Here is a 23441-nt window from a genome sequence, read left to right as displayed (position 1 = left end):
CTCCTGATGTTTCGTTTAGCCCAGGAAGGGCTCCTGATGTTTCGTTCAGCCCAGGAAGGGATCCTGATCCCCAGTCCAGCCCAGGAAGGGCTCCTGATCCCCAGTTCCGCCCAGGAAGGGCTCCAGCCCAAGAGCTCTCTCCAATGCCCGCTCCTCAAAAATTCCCACCCGCTCCGGCCTCCTCCAGCGTCACCATGGTCGGTGTCTCCCTCCGCCTCCGAGGCCCGGACTCTGCCTCAGTCCGTAGACCCAGCTCCACCGTGCTCCCTCATCCCTCCGGCTCCGCTTTGGTCGGGCATCGCCTCTGGACTCCTCTCCTCTGGCTGCGCCTCGTCGCTCTGTCCTACTGGCTCCGTTGGGCTCCTTCCTCCCGTCAGCTCCACCTTGGTCCTCAGTCGCTCCGGCTCCGCTGCGGATCTCTGGGTCTCCGCCTCCGCCTCCGCCTTGGTCGCCAGAGCCCTCGGCTCCACCCTGGCCCCCCGGATCCTCGGCATCCCCCTGGCTCGTTGGCTCTCCGTCTCCGCCTCGGGCTCCTCCTCCACCTGCTCCGCCGCCCTTTCTGGGCTAAACGAAACATCAGGAGCTCTTCCTGGGCTGGACTGGGGATATTCCTCCTCCATGGCTCCTCCCTCCTTCGGCTCCACCGTGGGCCGCTAGGGTCCCACCTGGCTCCTCCTCCTGCTCTGGTTCCCTCCTGTCGTCTCCCTGGCTCCTGCCTCCATCGTCACCTCCCTGGACTCTGTTAGCCGTCCTCCTCCTGGAGGTCCGTCCTCCGCCGAAACCTCCACCTGTCTGCTCTGCCTGCCAGCCCTTTGCCTTCCCCTGTCACCATCTCACATCCACTGCCTTGTCCCCCTCCGCCCCTCCCTCTGTTTCTACGGTGCGAGGACGCACCTTCCGGGAGGGGGGAGTAATCTAACACCCCTGTGGACTGTTTGTTGTGGTTTCTTCCCCTTGTGTTGGTTTAGCCCGTTTAACTATTAGTTATTCACCTCATTGTGCTCACCTGTCTGTCCCTCGTTAACTGCCCTATATCTGTTCCTGTCTCTTGTGTTCTAGTTTGTCGGTTATTGTGACTGTTACCCTGAGTGTGTGTCTGTCTCTGCCTTGTTGTCGCTACATTAAAGATCCTTGTCGTCCTCGTCATCCTGCCTGCCTCCACACACCGTGACCATGACAGAACCAGGACCTAAAATCATATTGAGATATTTAATGCTTCTTGAGTAACAGACACAAAGACTTTGGAAAAAGGAAATTTTTGGCATTCAGACAGGTTCTATGCAATTGTCTTGATAGAGTGAAACAAGATACATTTCTATTTTCAATACTATTTGTTTTGAAAAAACAGAATTTAAAATGATATTGAGCTATTTTAATATTTCTTGAGTTAAAGGCATGCAACCTTTGGAAAAATAATATTTATGGTATGTAGACAGGTTTTTTTTCCATGCAGTTGTTTTGATAGAGGGAAACAAGATACATTTCTATCATTGGTTCTCATACATTCTTCTTTAAAAAGTGTACCCACATTTTGTTCTTGACCACTCAGTATGTGTACAATTAAACAATTTACTCTTGGAGCCAAATTGAGATCCATATATCTTTGGGACTGAACCACACAGGGCCTTAAAAAGCACAAAAGCTGTCACTGGGGCGGTATTTTAAGGGTATATATTAGTGTCACAGTATTGGGCATTTGGTTCTGTTTTTCTCCCTCATGTGCCCATATTTGGTCGTTCCTGTTCCTGTACTCATTGTGTCTTTTGTAACGAATCAGCTCATGGGAAATATGAATAATTAATCATAACTAGTTATAATTAATTATGAATATTTTAGATCCGCTGTAGATATTTAGCTGACCTCTCAGGGTCAACTGTCTTGTCAATTCTAAGAACGTTAATTTCCTGGTTAAGGGAAATAACTTCCTTACTGTACAATTCTACAAAAGCTTGTAGCATAAATCTGCATGATCGAGGCCGAAGGCCTGGCGCACAAACTTAGGATGTTCTGGAGCGTTGGAGCTCACATCTTATCGAAACCTAACAGAACCACCGAAACCCGGGCGAGTCCCTGGAGCGGGGCCTTTAAGATCTCGGAAGAGTCACGCCTCTCAAGGTGGGCTTGTCCAATGAGAAAAGCAGAAATTCCAAGGTGTGTGGATATTCCCTTCATTTTTCCCTGTGGATTTATTAAGAATAATTAAGATTATCTTCAACGTGTATGCTCTTCTGTCTTAATTCCAGCACGTAAGCGTGACAATTAGTACTTAAAATTTACATATTAGTAACTCAATTTTACATATTAGTAGTGCCTCAGTGACAGCTTTTGTATCTTTTTTTTTCTGAGAATGCATGTACCTAGTCAGCTTACCCCTGCTACTGGATGAAATTAGAGACAAACTAATAAAGATTCTTAGAACACTAATATGTTGCATAAAACAGTATACAATCTCAAAGACAAAATACACGATGACAATAATATACACAATGACCTGAAGGATCATGTGTGTTCATTCAAAGAAAGGTTTTCCTATTAATTAATTAATTAGCAAAGAAAAGTCCATCCCTTGTGGATTTTCCTTATGGACAAGGCAGTGATTTTCTCCACCTAAATTCCAGGAGGTCATAAATGTATCTGGTGTCAGGGTTGCCATGGTAACCGGGGGGGCCTGGTGGCAGACATCCTGGCATCCAGTTTATTGGGTGAGGGGACTGTGACGATTTGTTAATCTAATGAATAATTGATTTGTTAAATCAAATGAAAAATGGTGTGTCTGATTGGTCCAGACGCTACACTTTAGTAGTTAACCTCCTTTCACTTGTGTCTTGTTAATTAGTCATTAGTTTGTATTTGTACAAAACATTCCGTTTGTATAAATTCCCTTCCTTTAGTTCTTTGAGTTGTCGGTTATTGCATGTGGTTATCCTTCATGTGTGGATATTCCCTTCATTTTTCCCTGTGGATTTATTAAGAATAATTAAGATTATCTTCAACGTGTATGCTCTTCTGTCTTAATTCCAGCACGTAAGCGTGACAATTAGTACTTAAAATTTACATATTAGTAACTCAATTTTACATATTAGTTGTGCCTCAGTGACAGCTTTTGTATCTTTTTTTTTCTGAGAATGCATGTACCTAGTCAGCTTACCCCTGCTACTGGATGAAATTAGAGTCTCAAAATTAAAAACAATACATGCCTAATTATCCATAAACTTGATAAATGTATTTATTTATTTAGTAATTTAGCAGATGCTTTTATCCAAAGCGATTTACAAATGAGGACAACAGAAGCAATCAATTGTAGTATTAAAACAACTAAAAACAGATCCAAAACTAAAAGCTAAAACTTTATAAATACTACTTATACACATTTTAAAATAAATGTAAATAAATGTTTAATGTCTAAATGTTGCAAATGTGTCTTACCTTTTATGCCTTATCTGCAAATTTCAAAATTAAGTGTATGTGCAGTGATTTGTGCAATTAGAGACATGTTTGTTAATACAAATGTTTTTGTTTGTGTTAGTGTATCATAATGCATGCAACAAAGAAGATGTGCACCTGATGTCTCAATACTATTTTCACCACTATTCATTTGGATTTTTTTTAGTTTGTATGCTATAAAATTAAATGTTTGTTTAGGTTCAGATAAAAATATTTTATAGAATTTGTTGTAACTTAATACTAAGACTTAAGAATAAATGTTTAAAAGACCTTTTTAGAGCTCTTTTACATTGGTGCTTCATTCATTTGTTTATATATATATATTCCATAAGGATTGCTGAATTAGCTTAATTATAAACAAATTATGATGATTGTTGTAATTCAGTAAGACATCAGACAACAGTGGCCAACATTTTTTGTAGTTTGTATGCTATAAAATTAAATGTTTGTTTAGGTTCAGATAAAAATATTTTATAGAATTTGTTGTAACTTAATACTAAGACTTAAGAATAAATGTTTAAAAGACCTTTTTAGAGCTCTTTTACATTGGTGCTTCATTCATTTGTTTATATATATATTCCATAAGGATTGCTGAATTAGCTTAATTATAAACAAATTATGATATTTTATTACTAAAGGGGTTATAGTGATTTTAAAAAAATGTACATGGTCAAGAAATTAACAAATAAAAAGTAATTCTACTATTAAAATCAACTAAGTTTCATAACTTAAATTTCATTGTTAGTCCAAAAACATTTATTGAATTATCCACAAACATTTACTGAGACCAATCTGCCAAAACGTATTTTAATAGCTTTCTACTTCTGCATTTTTATTAACATAATAGAGATGAATACATCGGTGAAACACTGCTTGCACAGATCTATGCCTCCTGAATAAGACCCAAGTGAACATAATTAGTATGGGAACTAATACAAACACATAAACACAGAATATGAGAACATGGACATTTTTCGAACCGAATGCAAAACAAAATAGTTGAAAAAACTTAAGTGTGGGAATCCTAGGGAACACATGAGAAATGTGACTGTAAATAACCATGTTAATACTAATGGCTGATTTGTGAACAGTGCTTTTTAATATGCAAGGACTCGTGTACAGTCAAATATTCTTTGTCGCAAAATTGTTTATTGCTGTTTATGCATCATTAAATCAAGCCAGTGATTATAAATGGTCAACCTCACACTTCCTCTATGTAGCTTGGAAATTATGTTATTTAAGTTTAAATTAAATTATATACTGAAATCTTTATAATCACTTGAGCTGTCAGTCACAAGTTTATCAGTGACTGAGTACTAAAATCTTGTCAAAACTCTAGTTATAATCATTGACATTGTCTACACTGCACAATGAGTCTCCTATTTACATTATGTTTGCATTGTGTTAGTTATGATAAAAGCATTCATGAGAATGAGGAAGTCAGGCTGCAGTGACAAGATTTGTGTGCTAAACAGGCATGGCTGTGATCAGCAGTAGTCTACAACCTTTCATGTAATGGGAGTTTATCTAAATATAATGTTATAATCAACCATTTTCATGATTAGTTAATCTCATCATGTTATAGCAAAAATGTTGTAAATGCTTTCAGAAGAGTTCAATAAACCAGAACTGTGCTTATTCATTGAAGATGCAGGACACCACCTAGTAGCGCATTACAATAATCCAGTCTTGAGAATATGAATGCATGAACTAGCCTTTCTGCATCTGAAACAGGTAACTTTTTCCATAACTTGGCAATGTTTTGATTTTCAAAAGACTAGTTGCTGTCTATGACACTTAGGTCTTTAACTGTAAAGGAAGAAGTAAAAATACAACCTTAATGCAAAACTTATGTGTACAGCATTTTGGTCCAATGAATAATATCTTTATTTTATCAGAATTTAATACCGCTCATCCAGTATTTAATGTCGTAAACATGCTCTGTTAACTTGGATGTATTAGACATTTTTAGAAGAAATATATAGCATCTTCAACATAACAATGGAAACTAATCTCATATTTTCTAATAATTTTTCCAAGGTGCAGAGTGTATCATGAAAACAGCATGTATAATGAAAACATTATTAAGATTGATATGTTTTGGAACGTGTATGTGCTGGTCATAAAACAAATAATCAGAATATAATTGCCTAATTATAATGCAAAAAATGCAATGTCCAGAGGATTTTTTTTAGAAAGTTCCTGCAATTGAAAAAGGCTTTTATAAAAATGAATAGATCCAGTTGTTTACAGTTGTCGTGAAATACTCTATAAACACACATCTGTCAACCTATTTTGCAAAGTGTATGATGTAACCATTTTAATAAGTAAACCCCATGAAACTCTGGTTTAATGTGATTTAGAATAGCAAAAGGGGTTGTAGGCCCCCCATCCACGTCATGCCTAACAATGTCCCTTAGCTGTTCTAAAATAACTATAAACCACAAATTGCGGGGAAATTGCTAAGCAGCTGCTGTTTGCTCTGTTGTAATATCTAGGATTGTATTTTTCCACAAGACTCAGAAGGGCTGGTCTTCCATTACTGGGCTCTGTTTGATGGTCACGCTGGCTCAGGAGCGGCAGTGGTGGCTTCCAGACTGCTACACCAACATATTGTGGAGCAGCTCCAAGGTGTTCTGGAGGTCCTGACTAACTTGGCGTCTCTTCCCCCAACTGTATTGGGTGAAGAACCCAACTACCATCCATCCCCAGGCACACAAAGGGCTCTCACCCGGGCTGCTTCCCTACGCGGTGCCACTGGTGCCCCTGGCTCTCCGTGCACCCCTCCAACACGGTTCTTTGTGGAGAAGAAGGTCCAACATGAAAGCCTTGTGATTGGTGCCTTGGAGAATGCCTTCAAGGAAATGGTGAGGTCCAGTTCTGTGTAGTTTCCACAAAAGTACAGGATGTGGTTTGAGTTTGGTTTGAGTTACACTTTTCAACAGAAAGGAGTTTGAAACAGCTGTATAAAATGTAAATATTTAAAATGTAAGTTATTACATATATAATAAAATTTTTAAATATATATTGTATTGAAATTTGGATTTACTTTAATGCTTAACTTTTAAACCATATTACAGTAATGTTTTCCTAAAAGAACAAACGGGCAAAGAGTGCTTCCTAGATACAATTTGGATGAGAAAAAAAATTGTGTGTAGTTAATGTGAGGGAGAAACAGCCAGATATAGATGAAAAGTCGCATGTGAAGAGGCAGTGCCTCTACCTAGCTGTGACTGGCTCATAACCCTGTCATTGTGATGCTTGTTACAGTAAGTTAAATTTATAGAAATGGATGGACAAAACTAACTTATGTGTCATCACTTGATCTTGTCCGAAACAAACTTGAACTTTAAAGTTCTTGAAAGCCTTTGTCTCTTACTGAAGAGTTGAAAAGTTATTGTCATCAGCAACATGACATATCACAATCAAAGGTAAAATAATAAATAAATAGTTTGCCAAAGGTAAAAATAAAATAATACAACTAACAAAAAAAGTGGTACCACATAAACAAAGTGGAAAAATTAGACCTCTTGTATAGACTAATCTCACTCACAGGTATCAGTGTAATTTACATAAAACTGAACCACAAAAGAACCACATAGATGGCAGCATAGTGTACTATTACTAGCTAGAGAACTAAATACACCTCAACCATGGGAAAATCACTGTAAGCCTGATCTCATGTCTCTTCTTGCTTATAGCAAAAACAATATGGTAAAAGACAACATTGTTCAGTAAATATTTTAATTTCCTGCTAATAGTAATTACAAAAATAGCATTAAAATGTTTTGCAACATAACATTTCTTATTAAATGTATACTGTATTTTTGATGCTTTAATATAGAGTTCAGTTGATGTGTGGCCACATGTGTGCATATATTAGATATTTTATAATAGTTTTGTCAAATAGTTTTCTTTACTTCATCTCCATGTCTCTATGCATCTGTGTTTATTTCAGGATGCCCAAATCGAGACAGAGAAGGCTATATACAATATCTCTGGTGGCTGCACTGTGCTTGTAGTGGTCTTCCTGCTGGGAAAGCTGTATGTTGCTAATGCTGGAGACAGCAGGTAAGATATATAGGGCTATATATAAGGACTGTCTGGAAAGTATCCACCCATGTAATATGAAAAATATGAGATGTAATAGCCTACAGTGAAAACAGCCGCAGCTATGAGCAGCTGGTGATTGCAGGGTTGCCAATTTTCAGGCATTCACGTGAGACACATGCTTCCTGGCTCAGTCTACGCTGTCACTCTGCCCATGTAAATCTCATGCCAAATTGGCAACCATGCTTGCAATGTGAAACAAAGTATCAGCTTTCAAATTCTGTAAGTTTTAATACCAAATTCAAACAAAAAATACCTTTTTGGCGCACTTAATGTGGCGTAAGTTGTAAAATGAAGGTGACATATCATGAAAAAGATTAACCCAGTAGCTTTGTTTTGGTAAGCCTTTTTCTCTAAGCGTCTGAGAAAACGAGCGCATCTGATTTCGCTCCCTTGGTGATGTGGCAAAGGGATCTCATTCTAGTATTACTGCCCCTTAATCTGTAAATGTAATACACCCACAGCGCCGTCACTGTGTTTTTGCAAGCGACAAATGGTGTTCCAGTTCTAATGCCATGGAGAAAGTTTGAGCAAAACATGCTAACTGTTCTGTCTTTGGCTACACAGACGAGCACAGAACACTATTTACAGTCCCAGCCTCAGAGGAGACAAGAAAGCCGTGAATTTATTGATTTATTTACTGTATATTGCTGCTGCCACACAGATCTAAAATAAACCTGCGATTTATTTCCCAACAGTTTACCTTCACAGACATAACCGACTGTTTTTGTTACTCGTGTGTGTTTTTAATTTAAACTTGTGTGTGAATGAGAAATTAGTTTAGTACTCACATGCTGTGTGGTGGCCGCTTTCTGTCCATGTGCTTCGGATATGTGCACTCAGAAAACGTATAGCAGAAATTTACTCGTATGGTTAAAACGCATGATTTCAGCACGATAAACATGATAATCAAAACAAAAACAGATGTTTTAGCAGGTCCGACCTGTAAAGGCGCAGCTCTATTCTGGAAAAGGGGGCGGGGAGCAGCAGCTCATTTGCATTTAAAGAGACAGGCCTGAAAAACAGCGTGTTTCTGCTTCCGCAGGGGTAAGCTTTCAACTGAACTGTATAGTCTACATGCATTTTAGATGCTTATAAGTATGCTCTTGCCCCGTCCATGCACGTTAGGCTATTATGAGCGGGTTTTTTAAAACATTAAAACCACTCAGATAATTTCAGTGGTTGGCTATGATACATATTCATGTAGCCTATTAAACTCCCCGTAACTCACAAATTCCCCGTAATAGCGTGCAAATATTTCTGCCCATTTTTCGCTCATTGTCAGCCTCTGCTTTTCTGCAACAGACTGAAGCCGCCTTCAGCACGCCTTGCATTCAGCTAATAAAAGAAAAATTCTGCAATTTTCTGGTGTTATTTTATAATTGTTGGGGCAGTCTCCAGCTTAGGGGTGTACGATGTTGAAACTTCACAGACACATTCTGGGGACACCAGAGACTTATATTATATATTGTAACAAGGGGCATAATATGTCTAATTTAAAGCCAGAGCTATTGAAAAACAGAGTTGCGACAAGCTTTGATCTCGCCGGCACCGCCACGCGGTCACGTGATCCATAGAGCTCTCCAAACAAACCAGCGTTGACAATACATTTGAATGGGCTTATGTAGGATAGACGACAGCTTCATTATACAGGTATTTGTATAATGTACAGGGAAGTTGTGGCCTAATGGTTAGAGAGTCGGACTCATAACCCAAAGGTGAATGTACTCATAACCCAAAAGTGAATGTACAGCGCTCTCTCCCACCTTCAATACCACGACTGAGGTGCCCTTGAGCAAGGCACCAAACCCCCAACTGCTTTCATGTAGCCTATTAAACTCCCCGTAACTCACAAATTCCCCGTAATAGCGCACAAATATTTGTGCCCGTTTTCGCTCGTTGTCAGCCTCTGCTGCTTTTCTGCAACAGACTGAAGCTCCGCGTGAATTCAGCGCACATTGCATTCAGCTAATAAAAGAAAAATGCTGCAATTTTCTGGTGTTATTTTATTATTGTTGGGGCAGTCTACAACTATATCTTAAATTTCTTAAAATACAGTCCACTTCAGATTGATTTTGATCACTGCATAAAAAAATGTACGCAGTCTTTATCTAATTCTGATTGGCTGGGCAAGACTGTCATTTGGGTGGGCTTAGCCAGGGCTGGACTGGGACAAAAAATCGGCCCTGGCATTTTTTGGTGGGTAAATGCAGAGCACTAATTCCGAGTATGGGTCACCATGCTTGGCCACATGTCACATGTCACGTCACATTTGCAGCAATTGTTTTGGTAAACATTACAGCATATTATGCATTGTTTATTACGTCGATGACATTTACAGTATCATCTTTATTCTGTTTTTTTTTTAACCCTCAATTATTGCTTACTTATAATGTGACCATACAACTTAACTATTTTTCAATTAAATAAGTGTATATTTTAGTTCAATAATATTTATTTAATATTTTGAGGAGATATTTTGGTACTAAGTACTATTTGTGCAATAATTATGGTCCATTAATGACTTAAAATATTTTTTTCTAATATTTCTATTACTCATATTACAATTAGTGTAGTATTTAAGGTTAAAATAGAGAAAAGGGTTTTAAATTCCTAAGCAAAGAGGCAAATTAGAGTCATTTTGTGGTCAGAAAAAAAGCATTTTCATTTGTAATGCCATGGTTTACCCGTATGGCTCTTTACTAAATATATCTAGAATATTGCAGGTCATACCTGCTTACTTATTTTTAAGTTCTTCATTTGAATAAATATTTAAACATGATTAAACACTATATTTTTAAATGAGAAATTTAAAAGGCATTCAACTGCATTCAATTCAAACTGCATTCAATAAAATGGCAGACCTACTTTCCATTCAAAACCGTGGAATTTGACAAAAAAAAGGTTGAATAGTTTGCATCACTGGATATTGCTGGTCGTTTATGTCGGGGAATTTGGTACTAAGTACTATTTGTGCAATAATTATGGTCCATTAATGACTTAAAATATTTTTTTCTAATATTTCTATTACTCATATTACAATTAGTGTAGTATTTAAGGTTAAAATAGAGAAAAGGGTTTTAAATTCCTAAGCAAAGAGGCAAATTAGAGTCATTTTGTGGTCAGAAAAAAAGCATTTTCATTTGTAATGCCATGGTTTACCCGTATGGCTCTTTACTAAATATATCTAGAATATTGCAGGTCATACCTGCTTACTTATTTTTAAGTTCTTCATTTGAATAAATATTTAAACATGATTAAACACTATATTTTTAAATGAGAAATTTAAAAGGCATTCAACTGCATTCAATTCAAACTGCATTCAATTTTTTTAGGAAAATATAAAGACCAGGCCACCATGGTAATAGTATTTATTTAAAGAAACTAAATAAATAAAGGCTTTAAATGGATTTAGGGGAATTAAAAAAAAAAAACAGTAAAAGAACAAGAATAAGAATTTTTGTAAAGTAATCAATCTGAACTGCAAATAATATTTTTATTTTAAAATATGCACCTATTCAATTTCAGTTGTATTGTTGAAAACGCAAAACAGAACAATGCTATTGTCATAATCAATTATAAATTACATGATGTATCATGTAAATGGCAGACCTACTTTCCATTCAAAACCGTGGAATTTGACAAAAAAAAGGTTGAATAGTTTGCATCACTGGATATTGCTGGTCGTTTATGTCGGGGAACGCTACGTTTCTTATACAGTCGAGCCTGTTGAAACGAACGCAACTTTCACTGCACAAACTCTTTACTTTCAGTTTTCATTCTTACATTAAGCATTAACAGCAATCCAAAAGGGGTAAGCTTTCAACTGAACTGTATAGTCTACATGCATTTTAGATGCTTATAAGTATGCTCTTGCCCCGTCCATGCACGTTAGGCTATTATGAGCGGGTTTTTTAAAACATTAAAACCACTCAGATAATTTCAGTGGTTGGCTATGATACATATTCATGTAGCCTATTAAACTCCCCGTAACTCACAAATTCCCCGTAATAGCGCACAAATATTTGTGCCCGTTTTCGCTCGTTGTCAGCCTCTGCTGCTTTTCTGCAACAGACTGAAGCTCCGCGTGAATTCAGCGCACATTGCATTCAGCTAATAAAAGAAAAATGCTGTGAACTGCAAATAATATTTTTATTTTAAAATATGCACCTATTCAATTTCAGTTGTATTGTTGAAAACGCAAAACAGAACAATGCTATTGTCATAATCAATTATAAATTACATGATGTATCATGTAAATGGCAGACCTACTTTCCATTCAAAACCGTGGAATTTGACAAAAAAAAGGTTGAATAGTTTGCATCACTGGATATTGCTGGTCGTTTATGTCGGGGAACGCTACGTTTCTTATACAGTCGAGCCTGTTGAAACGAACGCAACTTTCACTGCACAAACTCTTTACTTTCAGTTTTCATTCTTACATTAAGCATTAACAGCAATCCAAAAGGGGTAAGCTTTCAACTGAACTGTATACTGTATAACTGATATAGGCTTATGTTTTATTTTTATTTTTTCCTTTTTATTCGAAATATTTCCAAAAGTGTATCAGGAAATATCTCGATTCTCAAACATGTGTAAGTAAATGCGTTTTTGTACCAGATTGTTATTTGTGGGTGACAAAGTAGAGTAACAGTGTAATCTATTAACTACACATAAAACCCAGACTTTTTACTTAAATAGGCCAACCAGATATGGGTGTCATGCCATAAAATATTTTTAACACGACTGACTTTGTATTTAATGTGAATTTGATAACAATATTGTAAGTTAGGCTACTATCTTAGGCTATAACATTTTCATTTTATAGAGAGCAAAGAACATTTAAATTATCAAAGAACATTTTCACTTCAGTCTAGCCTCCAAACTGAACTTAAAAGTTGGCAACCCTGTGATTGGCAGCTTCATCACGACAATGCGCCCACCCATGCATCACATCTCATGCACAGTTTTTTGGTGAAACATCAAATCACCCAGATAACAGCCCAGATTTAGCACCCTGCAATTTCTGGCTTTTCTCAAAACTAAAATCACCTTTGAAAGGGAAGACATTTCAGACCTTCGATGGGATTCAGGAAAATATAACGAGGCCGCTGTTGCCGATTCCAACAAAGGATTTTGCAGAGTGTTTTGAACAGTGGAAGAGATGCTTGTTGAAACGAACGCAACTTTCACTGCACAAACTCTTTACTTTCAGTTTTCATTCTTACATTAAGCATTAACAGCAATCCAAAAGGGGTAAGCTTTCAACTGAACTGTATAGTCTACATGCATTTTAGATGCTTATAAGTATGCTCTTGCCCCGTCCATGCACGTTAGGCTATTATGAGCGGGTTTTTTAAAACATTAAAACCACTCAGATAATTTCAGTGGTTGGCTATGATACATATTCATGTAGCCTATTAAACTCCCCGTAACTCACAAATTCCCCGTAATATCATGTTTTATTTTTATTTTTTCCTTTTTATTCGAAATATTTCCAAAAGTGTATCAGGAAATATCTCGATTCTCAAACATGTGTAAGTAAATGCGTTTTTGTACCAGATTGTTATTTGTGGGTGACAAAGTAGAGTAACAGTGTAATCTATTAACTACACATAAAACCCAGACTTTTTACTTAAATAGGCCAACCAGATATGGGTGTCATGCCATAAAATATTTTTAACACGACTGACTTTGTATTTAATGTGAATTTGATAACAATATTGTAAGTTAGGCTACTATCTTAGGCTATAACATTTTCATTTTATAGAGAGCAAAGAACATTTAAATTATCAAAGAACATTTTCACTTCAGTCTAGCCAGAGTTCAGGCACTCTCAAAAACTCCCATTTAAATCACTGAAGCTGTTTACACTGTGAAATGAATATCTTACATTCGTATGCACATCTGCACAGTCAGCGAGCAAGTGAACAAAACACCGCGTTTCAGCGATGACTCATCGGAACGTCTCTGATTACCCATTGCATTCATAAGCTCAACAGACTCGTGTGTGATTGGTTATAATGCAGCGCTGTACAAACGCTTCTGTCTCTGGCTCAGTGCCAGCCAAAGCGCGAATGCCGATTTGCATAGCAGCTGATGCTGTGCCGCACTAAACGATCTAATCACACCGGTGTGATTGTATCACATATAAAAAAAAATTATTCGGCTATTTTTTGTCTTTTGGAAGCTGCATTTGAAATCCATTTGGCTCAGAAATCTGAGGGGGCACGAAAACGTGGGAAAAGCCGACGAGGAAGAAGTTGGGGTGAAGCGATCTTTATATAGGCGGAGCAAAATACTTCATCGCTTTGTCTATAGCGCATTGTGATTGGATGTTTACGCTGTCAATACAGGAGACAAACCAATGGGCCTCTGGCTGCTCGCTGTCGTGCGTGATGGTCCTCGGCAAAAACAAACAAACAAACAAACAAAAACTTCTGTCGGCCCCTTAAGTGCGTCGTACCACCGGGAAAACGCCCGGTATGCCCGATTACCAATCCAGCCCTGGGTTTAGCCCACCTCTGCCCATTCCTGGAGCCGGCAGCTCCAAACTGAATTTAAAAGTTGGCAACCCTGTGATTGGCAGCTTCATCACGACAATGCGCCCACCCATGCATCACATCTCATGCACAGTTTTTTGGTGAAACATCAAATCACCCAGGTAACAGCCCAGATTTAGCACCCTGCAATTTCTGGCTTTTCTCAAAACTAAAATCACCTTTGAAAGGGAAGACATTTCAGACCTTCGATGGGATTCAGGAAAATATAACGAGGCCGCTGTTGCCGATTCCAACAAAGGATTTTGCAGAGTGTTTTGAACAGTGGAAGAGATGCTGGGAGAACTGTGTGAGGTCCCAAGATGTCTACTTTGAAGGTGTCTGAAGTGTTATTGTCCTGTGTACAATATCTCTTGTATCTTCTTTGATAAATGTCTATTTTTCATATTCCATGGCTAGATACTTTCCCGACAGCCCTCGTATGAAACATTTATGCACATTTATACAGATTTGATCATTTTCTTATATGTACATATATGCGTGTGTGTGTGTGTGTTTTATTCCTCAGAGCCATTATAATTAGAAATGGAGAGATAATTCCTATGTCCACAGAGTTTACCCCTGAGTCAGAGAGACAAAGACTTCAGTTCCTTGTAAGTTGCAATATCTTTTGCTCTTTTATCTTTTAACTATTTACACTCTATGTCAAGGAAACCAAATTCTTTGACATAATCTTATAATATTATTATTGTTATTATATTAATCTTTTTATGATTATAAATTGTCTTATGCCTCTCATAAATATTTTAAAAGATATTATAAAAAGTGTTAAAGCCCTTGACCTTTTAAATGGTTTACTAATACTAAGTGGGAAGTAGAAAGTTCAACTCCTTTACAGAATGCTGATGCTCTGACTCTATGAATGAATGCCACTCTGAACTATGGATGTCAGGGTTGGTTGAATGGACTCACTTGCAGGAAGTCTGGACTCTTTAATAATAATAAAACAAAACAAAAACTACCCCAAGGGAAACAAGGCAGACAGGCCAGGACAGGGCACAGCAAGGCAAGGCGAGGCAGGATCAGGAAGGGCGGGACAAGATAGGAACCAACAAGGGCACATTCAATGATGTTCTGGCACAAGACTGCAAACACAAGGAGAATAAACAGGAAGCAAACATGGAGGGTAACGAAGGACAACAGGTGGGGCAACAATTAAAGCTGCAAGCAAAGTTGAAAGGGCCCTCACACCCGGGCTCACTGCCACGGCTTTAGGAAAACAGCAAACGGTCAGCAATATGCATTTAAAGTGGTAAATATAGGAGGAATATGTCAAAGTGATTTATATGTGCCAAACTTTCTGCTGCAAGCTGGTGGCGCTATGACTATAACTGAATATTGGCATGTAGAAGTCTTCAAGCCAGGACAGATCAAACATATGAAGTTTGGTGCAGATTGAACATGGTATGTTTGAGTTAGTGTAAAACATGACATATCCTGTTGCCAACAGGTGGCACTATGACTATAACTGTATATTGGCCTTTAGATGTGTTCAGGCCAGGACACTTATCGTGAAGTGAAGTTTGGGGCAGATCGGACATTTTACAACAACTTCCTTACAACAACTTCCTTTTCCATGACGAAACATGGAACTTTGTCAGGTTGCCAAGGACACACTCTTTAACGAAAAATCAAGATCTTTGGATTCTGACATTGCAAAGGCCTTTAGAGTAGAGTAGACTAACCAAACATAATGTCGATGTCATTAAATCTCTAGGAGGAGTTCATTAGAGCATAAAGCATGCCACTTCCTGTTGCTAACAGGTGGCGCTATGACTGTAACTGAATATGGGCATGGGCATATGTTCAGGACAGGACTCTTATGAAGCATGTGAAGTTTGGGGCAGATCGGACATGTCTGCCTGAATTTTAACAACTTCCTGTTTCATGGCGAAACATCTAAGTTTGTCAGGCCACCACAGACATCCCCTTCAATGAAAACTCAAGATCTTTGCAATTTAATGTCATAAAGGGCTTTAGATTACACTGACCAAATTTGGTGTTGATCTGTTGAAGGAGTTTGTTTAAATACAACGCCTGAAAATGGCAAAAACTGCACAAAACTTGCCTAGAAAAAAATAACAGACTTCCTGTCGGGCTTCATACGTCGTACTGGGGGACACTTTTGTAGATATTGGTGTGTTGCATGTATCTACCGAATTTTGTACGTGTATGTGAAACATAGCTTGAGGGGCCCTGTATTAAAATTGTATAGGTGGTGCTATTGAGCCATTTTCCACACCCACTTCTGAAACCCATATCAAATGTAAATTTTCGCCACTTCTGGCACGTGTGCAAAGTTTCATGAGTTTTCAAGCATGTTTAGGCCCTCAAAAATGCGACAGATTTTGGAGAAGAAGAAGAAGAAGAAACTGAGCAATTCCAATAAGGTCCATGCACCATCGGTGCTTGGGCCCTAATAATCAGGCAACAAGATGGGCATGGTCAAGACAATAGACATGAGAGCACATGGCACACAGAAGCAAATAAAACAAAAGCCAAAAAAGAAACAGGGCTTGCAGACGAGATGATATGAAAACAAGACATGACAGGAGTGTCAGGGCTTCATGGGCGTAGAAGTTGTGGGGGGCATAAAAATCTGAAACATTTGGACTGATAAAACGTGAAGACATTTAACACACGATTGTGTGTTCATCTCGATTGTGTGTCATCTCCAGGTAATAAAGTATATGAATAATGCAATGCTATTTGACATAGCATTTATTACAGTATAGTAACTATTCTGCCTTATTCTGTGATAAAAATTGGAATATATACTGTATATAAACAAATCATAATAATTAACACTTCTGTCCCCCTCATTTCTGAAATGATGGCCACGCCCGTGCAGGGCTCTGTCACAAAACTACAAATAATCTAGACTGAAGTGACAGAACCCTGACAATGGATGCATAGTGTATGGCGCAGCCAGGCAAAAACTTTTCAACCTTTCAATTTAAAAGAGTTCAAACTTACAGGGAATTTTGACAGAACCAGTGTTTTATGACTGACCTGCTAAATTGTCCAGTGATTAATTGACTGTAGCTATCAATTCTGAAAGGGATCATACTTCTTTGGCAACAGAGAATAATATTGTATCCTATTTATATATACACTATTTATTAACATAGTAATAACATGGTTGACAGTTAAAGACAATTTTAAGGCAATATAACTTGCGAGCACAAAGCAAAAGACACTTCTCTTCAAATACAGACAAGAAGACTTTAAATTATTATAAAGCCCAAAGCATACCTCCTTTTTTAAAGCCCAAAGTGTACTTCGGCCATTCGCATTCCACGACGAACTCCGCATACTGTCCTTGCATACAATCACCTTTCACAAGTGATGTTGTACATGCATTGTCCGTGCGGACATTAAATCAGGCAGATGTTCCTAGACCCTCTTGATGATTTTTTTTTTTTTTTACTTGTTAAAATGTTTTTGTACTTGTTTAAAATAGAGTTGCAGGTATCTCTTAATCCCCTCAGATAAGCACTTATTTACACAGGCATATATTGTTTTGAATTCACCGTCACTTATAATGTATCAAATCCAAATGAGTTAATGTCAAATTTAATGTATATAGTGATTTTGTTGACATCATTGTTTTATAATTTTGTAGGTATAGTTTGCCATGTCTGTTGGGCTTTAGATGATTATTTCTGTCTGTATTTGTTTTTAGGGTTTCATGCAACCCCATCTGTTAGGAGGAGAGTTCACACACTTGGAGTTCCCCAGAAGGGTGCAACGAAAGGAGGTGGGCAAGAAGATGTTGTATCGGGACTTCACCATGACTGGCTGGTGAGGATATTACATTTGCTGTCATATTCCATCACGATTGTGTTTGTTTGTGTAGCAAGAAATATTGCTTCCTTTATTATAAAAATCAAAACTTTGTTTTATTAAACTGCTTTCAAAACTCCAAATGGCAACAGTGGAATCCAACCATATTTATTTCTAATAAATTTATGGTCTCCTCCAGGATATTTTTTTTTCAGGGGTTAAAAATTTAATATTTTTAGTTGTTGTTGTTGTTGTGTGGTTCAGTGGTGTAAAGTATATGAGTACATGTAATTAGGTACTGTAGCGGCCTAAAAACTAACTAAAGCCGCAGGAGCTGAGTGAGGGAATAACTTGTGACACGTCAATCATCCTTTAAATTTGCGTCTTGAGATTTCTTTTATCCACCGACAACTTGTACATTGAGGCATGCATTTCTTGAAGGATCGGCAGATTATCAATGCAAAAGTTTGAATATACGGTCAACAAAAAAATGCGTGCTCCCACACTCACCCCCTTCTTTCCCTGACAACCCCCACTCACAACAGGTGTTTTAACTCTCAAATAATTAATGACACTCCCACATTTTCCCACAGTCACATGACATCACACATGAATATTTACATGGCTCCTATAGGTACTGTACTTGAGTATATTTTTGGCTACCTTGTAGTTTTACTGAATATCAAAGGTATTGGCAACTTTTACTCTCTACTTCACTACATTTTTGAATAGGTACAGTTGAGATCAAAAGATTACATACACATTGCAGAATCTGCAAAATGTTAATTATTTTACCAAAATAAGAGGGATTATACAAAATGCATGTTATTGTTTTATTTAGTACTAACCTGAATAAGATACTTCACATAAAAGTTAACGTTAACAGTCCACAAGAGATAGTGATAGTTGTTCATGGGTCCCTTGTTTGTCCTGAACAGTTAAACTGCCTGCTGTTCTTCAGCAGCTTCTTCTTAAATCCTTCATGTCCCACAAATTCTTTGGTTTTTCAGCATTTTTGTGTATTTTTTTATGTACACAATTTTAAACCCCCTTGCTCTTAATGCATCGTTTCTCCTTCTGAAGCATCAATGAGCATTTGACCCTTCTGTAATAGTCCCTCAGTTATCCTCAGTGTCAAAAGATGAATCTCAAAATCATGCAGTCATTGTTGGAAAGGGTTCAAATACACAAAAATAATAAATAAAAATAACATGCATTTTGTATGATCCCTCTTATTTTGGTAAAATAATTAACATTTTGTAGATTCTGCAATGTGTATGTAAACTTTTGACCTCAACTGTATATGAATTCTTTACTCATCTACATTTGTAATGAGTCATGCAATGGCTCAGGCACCTAACTTTTTCTGCAGCAGTTTATTATTAATATTGGCTTCTACAGGGCATTAAAGGTACTATATCTTATGCATTGTGCCCTTACTCACACAAACTTGTCAACAAGGCTTCTTTATGTGAATCCGAGTGCATTAGCAGGTAGTTGTGAATCGCTGCTGGTGTATTATATATAAGATAAGGACATGACTGCAGCCAGCGATGAGGCCAAAACCAGCACGTCTTTTGCAAGAAGCCTTTGATTTTTAACTTAACATTATTTTATTTATCTGTCATACTGAGGAGACCTTTCTTAAAGAATATTGGTTTACTAATGCCCTTTTTGAGTAGTCATGCTTCAATGAGATTTGATTGTCTGTAGATGATTAAGAGGCAGTTGTGTTGATATTGATTTATTGAAATCTTGAGGTGTTCAGTTTTATTTTGATTATAGAAAATAAACATCCTCACAAATCACTCGCATGTCTCTTAGGTGTTAAGGACTAGTGCATCTTTGAGCCTACTTTCAGTATGAGTAAAATACTTAAAAGGGACATATCATGAAAATCTGACTTTCTGTGTTTAAGTAACTTTGTTTGGTAAGCCTTTCTCTGCAAGCATGTGAAAAAAACAATAAATTAGTCATGTCAAAAAATGATGATATCCGATGTACTTTTCTACGAGTGATTTATAAGGTTAGCTTAGGTTGTTTAATACTTGTTGGATAGTAAGTCACCCACTACAAATAACATGGCGATAAGCCTGTGTGAAGTGATATTAGGTTAATATTGCAGCCCTACCGATGTGTTGGGTTTTGCTCAATATGATGTTAAGTGGCAGATCAGTGGACTTGCTGCAGTTGAATATCTAAATACGAGATATCCTCAGTCCCATACAAAACCTAAAATACTATGTGTAGGACGCAAAATAATTTAGTAAACATGACCGTGTGGTGAACCTATGAACCGAACTCATATTTAAAAAACTATCTCCATGCTATGTACACATGCTTTGTACACATATCTATCCTTACAAGTACAATTTTGGCTGTATTATTTATGTCCCCTTCAAAAATTGCTCTTGAGGTATTTATTTAGTTTATTGTCTCCCCTAATGTTAGATGGAATTTATGCCCTTGCCTGTGACGTAGGTAGGGGATCTTATTATAATATTACTGGTCCTTAATCTGCAAGTTTCCTGCACCGCCATTCTGTTTTTGCAAGCGGCAACGGTGTACCAGTTTTAACACCATGGCAAAAGTTCGAGCAAAGCATGCTAACTGTTCTGTCATTGGCTGCAAAGATGAGCAAAGAAAGATGAGCACAGAACACTATTTAGAGTCCCAGCCTCAGAGGAGACGAGAGCAGTGGATGTTTTTTATTTATTTACTGTATATTTAAGCTGCTGCCACTCAAACTTGTGTGTTTTTAATATAAACTTATGTGTATTTATTTAACAGTTTAAGTGCTTAAACTTAAAAACTTAGTTTAGTACTTACATGCTGTGTGATAGCCGCTTTCTGTGCACGTGCTTCGGTGTGTGTACTTAGAAAACCGTATATCAGAAGTTTAAACTGATATGGCTTTAAAAGGTATGATTCCAGCATGATATACACCAGACAAAAAAACAGACAGATGTTTTTTGGCAGAGTATCTGAGGCACAAGCTGTAAAGGCACAAACTGCTTTATTCTGGAAAAGGGAGGCAGGTAGCAGCAGCTCATTTGCATTTAAAAAGACATGCACTGCTTCCACTCAAAATAGGCATTTTCAAAATTAAATAATAAATGATCTGTGGGGTATTTTTAGCTGAAACTTCACAGACACATTCTGGGGACACCTGAGATTTACAGTAAATATACTCATCATACATAGAAAATACAATTATTAATTATTTAAAATATAAGATTAATATATGATGAATATATACAAAATTTATAGTGTATTGCCCACATATTTTTATAGATTAAATCCTTCATTTCAAATGTATTGTAATTATGTTAACACTCCTTTCATATAATATACTTACCTAAATGTTTTTGGTGTCTTTAAATAGTACAATCAAGTACACTATTACTATGTCATTAATAGCACTTTTTTTCTACATTAAAAATATAGCACTTCAAGTACTTTATGCTAAAAGTATGCTTACTGTTAAACTTGAGTTTTGGTACCCCAGGTAAAAATAAAGTGTACTTGAATGCACTAAAAATACTTAAATACAAGCAAGTGCATGTCTAGTACATTCTTATTTTTTGTGCTATATAAAATTTTAAAAGTTATACACTAAATACACTAATTAAAGTTTTTCTCAATCGATTTAACTCATGTCTCCAAATTCAGGCCACTCTTCTCAAAACAGTTAACACAGTGATCTGAATACTTTGTAATTGTCCTAAACAGATTGTACATTTTCATTCATTTTATACAAATTACAAATCATGCAAATAATTTTCTCAAAACAATGTGCACAAAACTCTCAAATGTTTTTACAATAGTTAATACAACCAACCAATACTTTAAATTATCTGAAAAAAATGTTTTACACAAATCACAAACATTTATGTACTATTTGTCCAAACACAACAAACAAAACTCGGTAATTTGTCATTCGATCAAATGAACATAGTATATTTTCAATTGGCCCTAACTGATAGCTATTTGGTTACACATTTATCACAATTGCTTTAGGGTAATAATAAAAGGGAAAGTATACAATGAGCAAGAATGAATATGCAAAATAATAATAATAATAAAATATAAATAAAATGTATTTACTGTAAATATCCAAACATTTTTTTCAGAATTTGTGTTTGAGATCATTCAGGTGGACCATCAAGATTATTTTGAATGGAACAGCAGTATTGTTGACATGGTGGTCCAGAACAACATCACCAGCCACAAAGGAAGAGGCCTGTGGAGATGGAGCTTTTTAGGAGACAGGAGCTTTTTAAACATTCAGACTTCTTAAATTTTTTCTCCTATGATGCAAGCGCGGCAAATATGTAGGGTAGATAAAATGCAATGAAATTCTCTTCCAGATGTAAATGAAAGGCAAGATCAATAATTCAGTAATTCAATTATATATAAATATCCACCACTGTGCTGTAAAAGACTGATCTGTAGTTATCAGAAAAGTTTGTTTGCAGTTCTTGCTGCTAAAGGTGGCACAAACAGATTTTAAGTTAAAGGGGCAATTAGTTTTTTCTCATGGGTGATAGCAGGTGTTGGATAACAATTTTTATTTCGTTTAGATATACACAATACATATAAAACAAAACTCCCTGTTGAAGAATTGCAATAAAAACTTGTTTTATAATCAATAGAGAAAACACCTAGAGATTTGATGTTAATATTTAACTTTAATAATTGCATTACTAGAAAAAATTGCAGTGCTTCATTTTGCAGTAAAGTTGAAGTGTTTGGATTGCTGTGTTAAATGTTTTGAGAACAAGTTGCATTGGAGAAAAGCAGTGTTGGGGAAAGTTACTTTTAAAAGTAATGCATTACAATATTGCGTTACTCCCTAAAAAGTAACTAATTACGTTACTTAGTTACTTTTTATGGAAAGTAATGCATTACATTACTTTTGCGTTATTTTTTAAATATAAGCAGGGCTTGATTGTTTTTAATATAAGAAGTTCTATTTATAGCAAATATAAAAGCCCTTTCACACCAAAAAGTGTAATGAATAAACCTCAGGCTGAAGCAAAAGTAAATTCACATCTGTACAGTAGAACGCAGGAGAAGAAACACTCTTCAGCAATAAAAAAACAAAGCACAATTGTTAGTTTCTCTAAAGTCATTTTTGCTTATTAGTATGGTTGAACTGGATCATCAAAGGTCAGCAGCAAAGATATTGGTTAATAAAATGGGATTAGATACATTTGTGTTAACATATTTAATTATTGCAGGTTTGCGTCATATTCTGAGTTTGCATTTCACTGTTTTAATTCATTTTGATGAATACTAAATCTGTTTTTTGTGAGTGGGATGAATTAATGCACATTCACATTTAGTCTAGAACTACAGTAACATCATGTTCACACAGCGCACACAACGCATCTGTACTCCCGATTTCTCCCAATATGGGGATAGGAGAGCTGTCAGTTAATAAATGGGTAAATGGGAAACTGGCATTACTTTTTTGAGAAAGTAACTCAGAAATTTTCTTGTAAATTAAAAAAGTAATGCGTTACTTTGTTACTTTTT

At 36.7% G+C, this 23441-nt stretch overlaps 1 protein-coding gene across 5 annotated transcripts in view; it reads left to right on the top strand.

The window, feature by feature from the left end:
- LOC107601007 (protein phosphatase 1H-like) overlaps positions 1-23441 on the top strand; it is a 78628-nt gene that overhangs the window by 16268 nt on the left and 38919 nt on the right. For all 5 annotated transcript variants that reach the window (XM_016293023.1, XM_016293022.1, XM_016293025.1 and 2 more), the window contains 4 exons: positions 5943-6311; positions 7403-7515; positions 14623-14707; positions 17800-17918. In XM_016293023.1, the coding sequence (XP_016148509.1) occupies positions 5943-6311; positions 7403-7515; positions 14623-14707; positions 17800-17918 (686 nt within the window). The remainder of the gene's footprint in view (positions 1-5942; positions 6312-7402; positions 7516-14622; positions 14708-17799; positions 17919-23441) is intronic.

Source organism: Sinocyclocheilus grahami, unplaced genomic scaffold (assembly GCF_001515645.1).
Source record: "Sinocyclocheilus grahami isolate Dianchi unplaced genomic scaffold, SAMN03320097.WGS_v1.1 scaffold296.1, whole genome shotgun sequence".
Lineage (NCBI taxonomy): Eukaryota > Metazoa > Chordata > Actinopteri > Cypriniformes > Cyprinidae > Sinocyclocheilus > Sinocyclocheilus grahami.
Note: the sequence above shows the minus strand (reverse complement) of the source record. Positions and strands in the feature narration are given on the sequence as shown.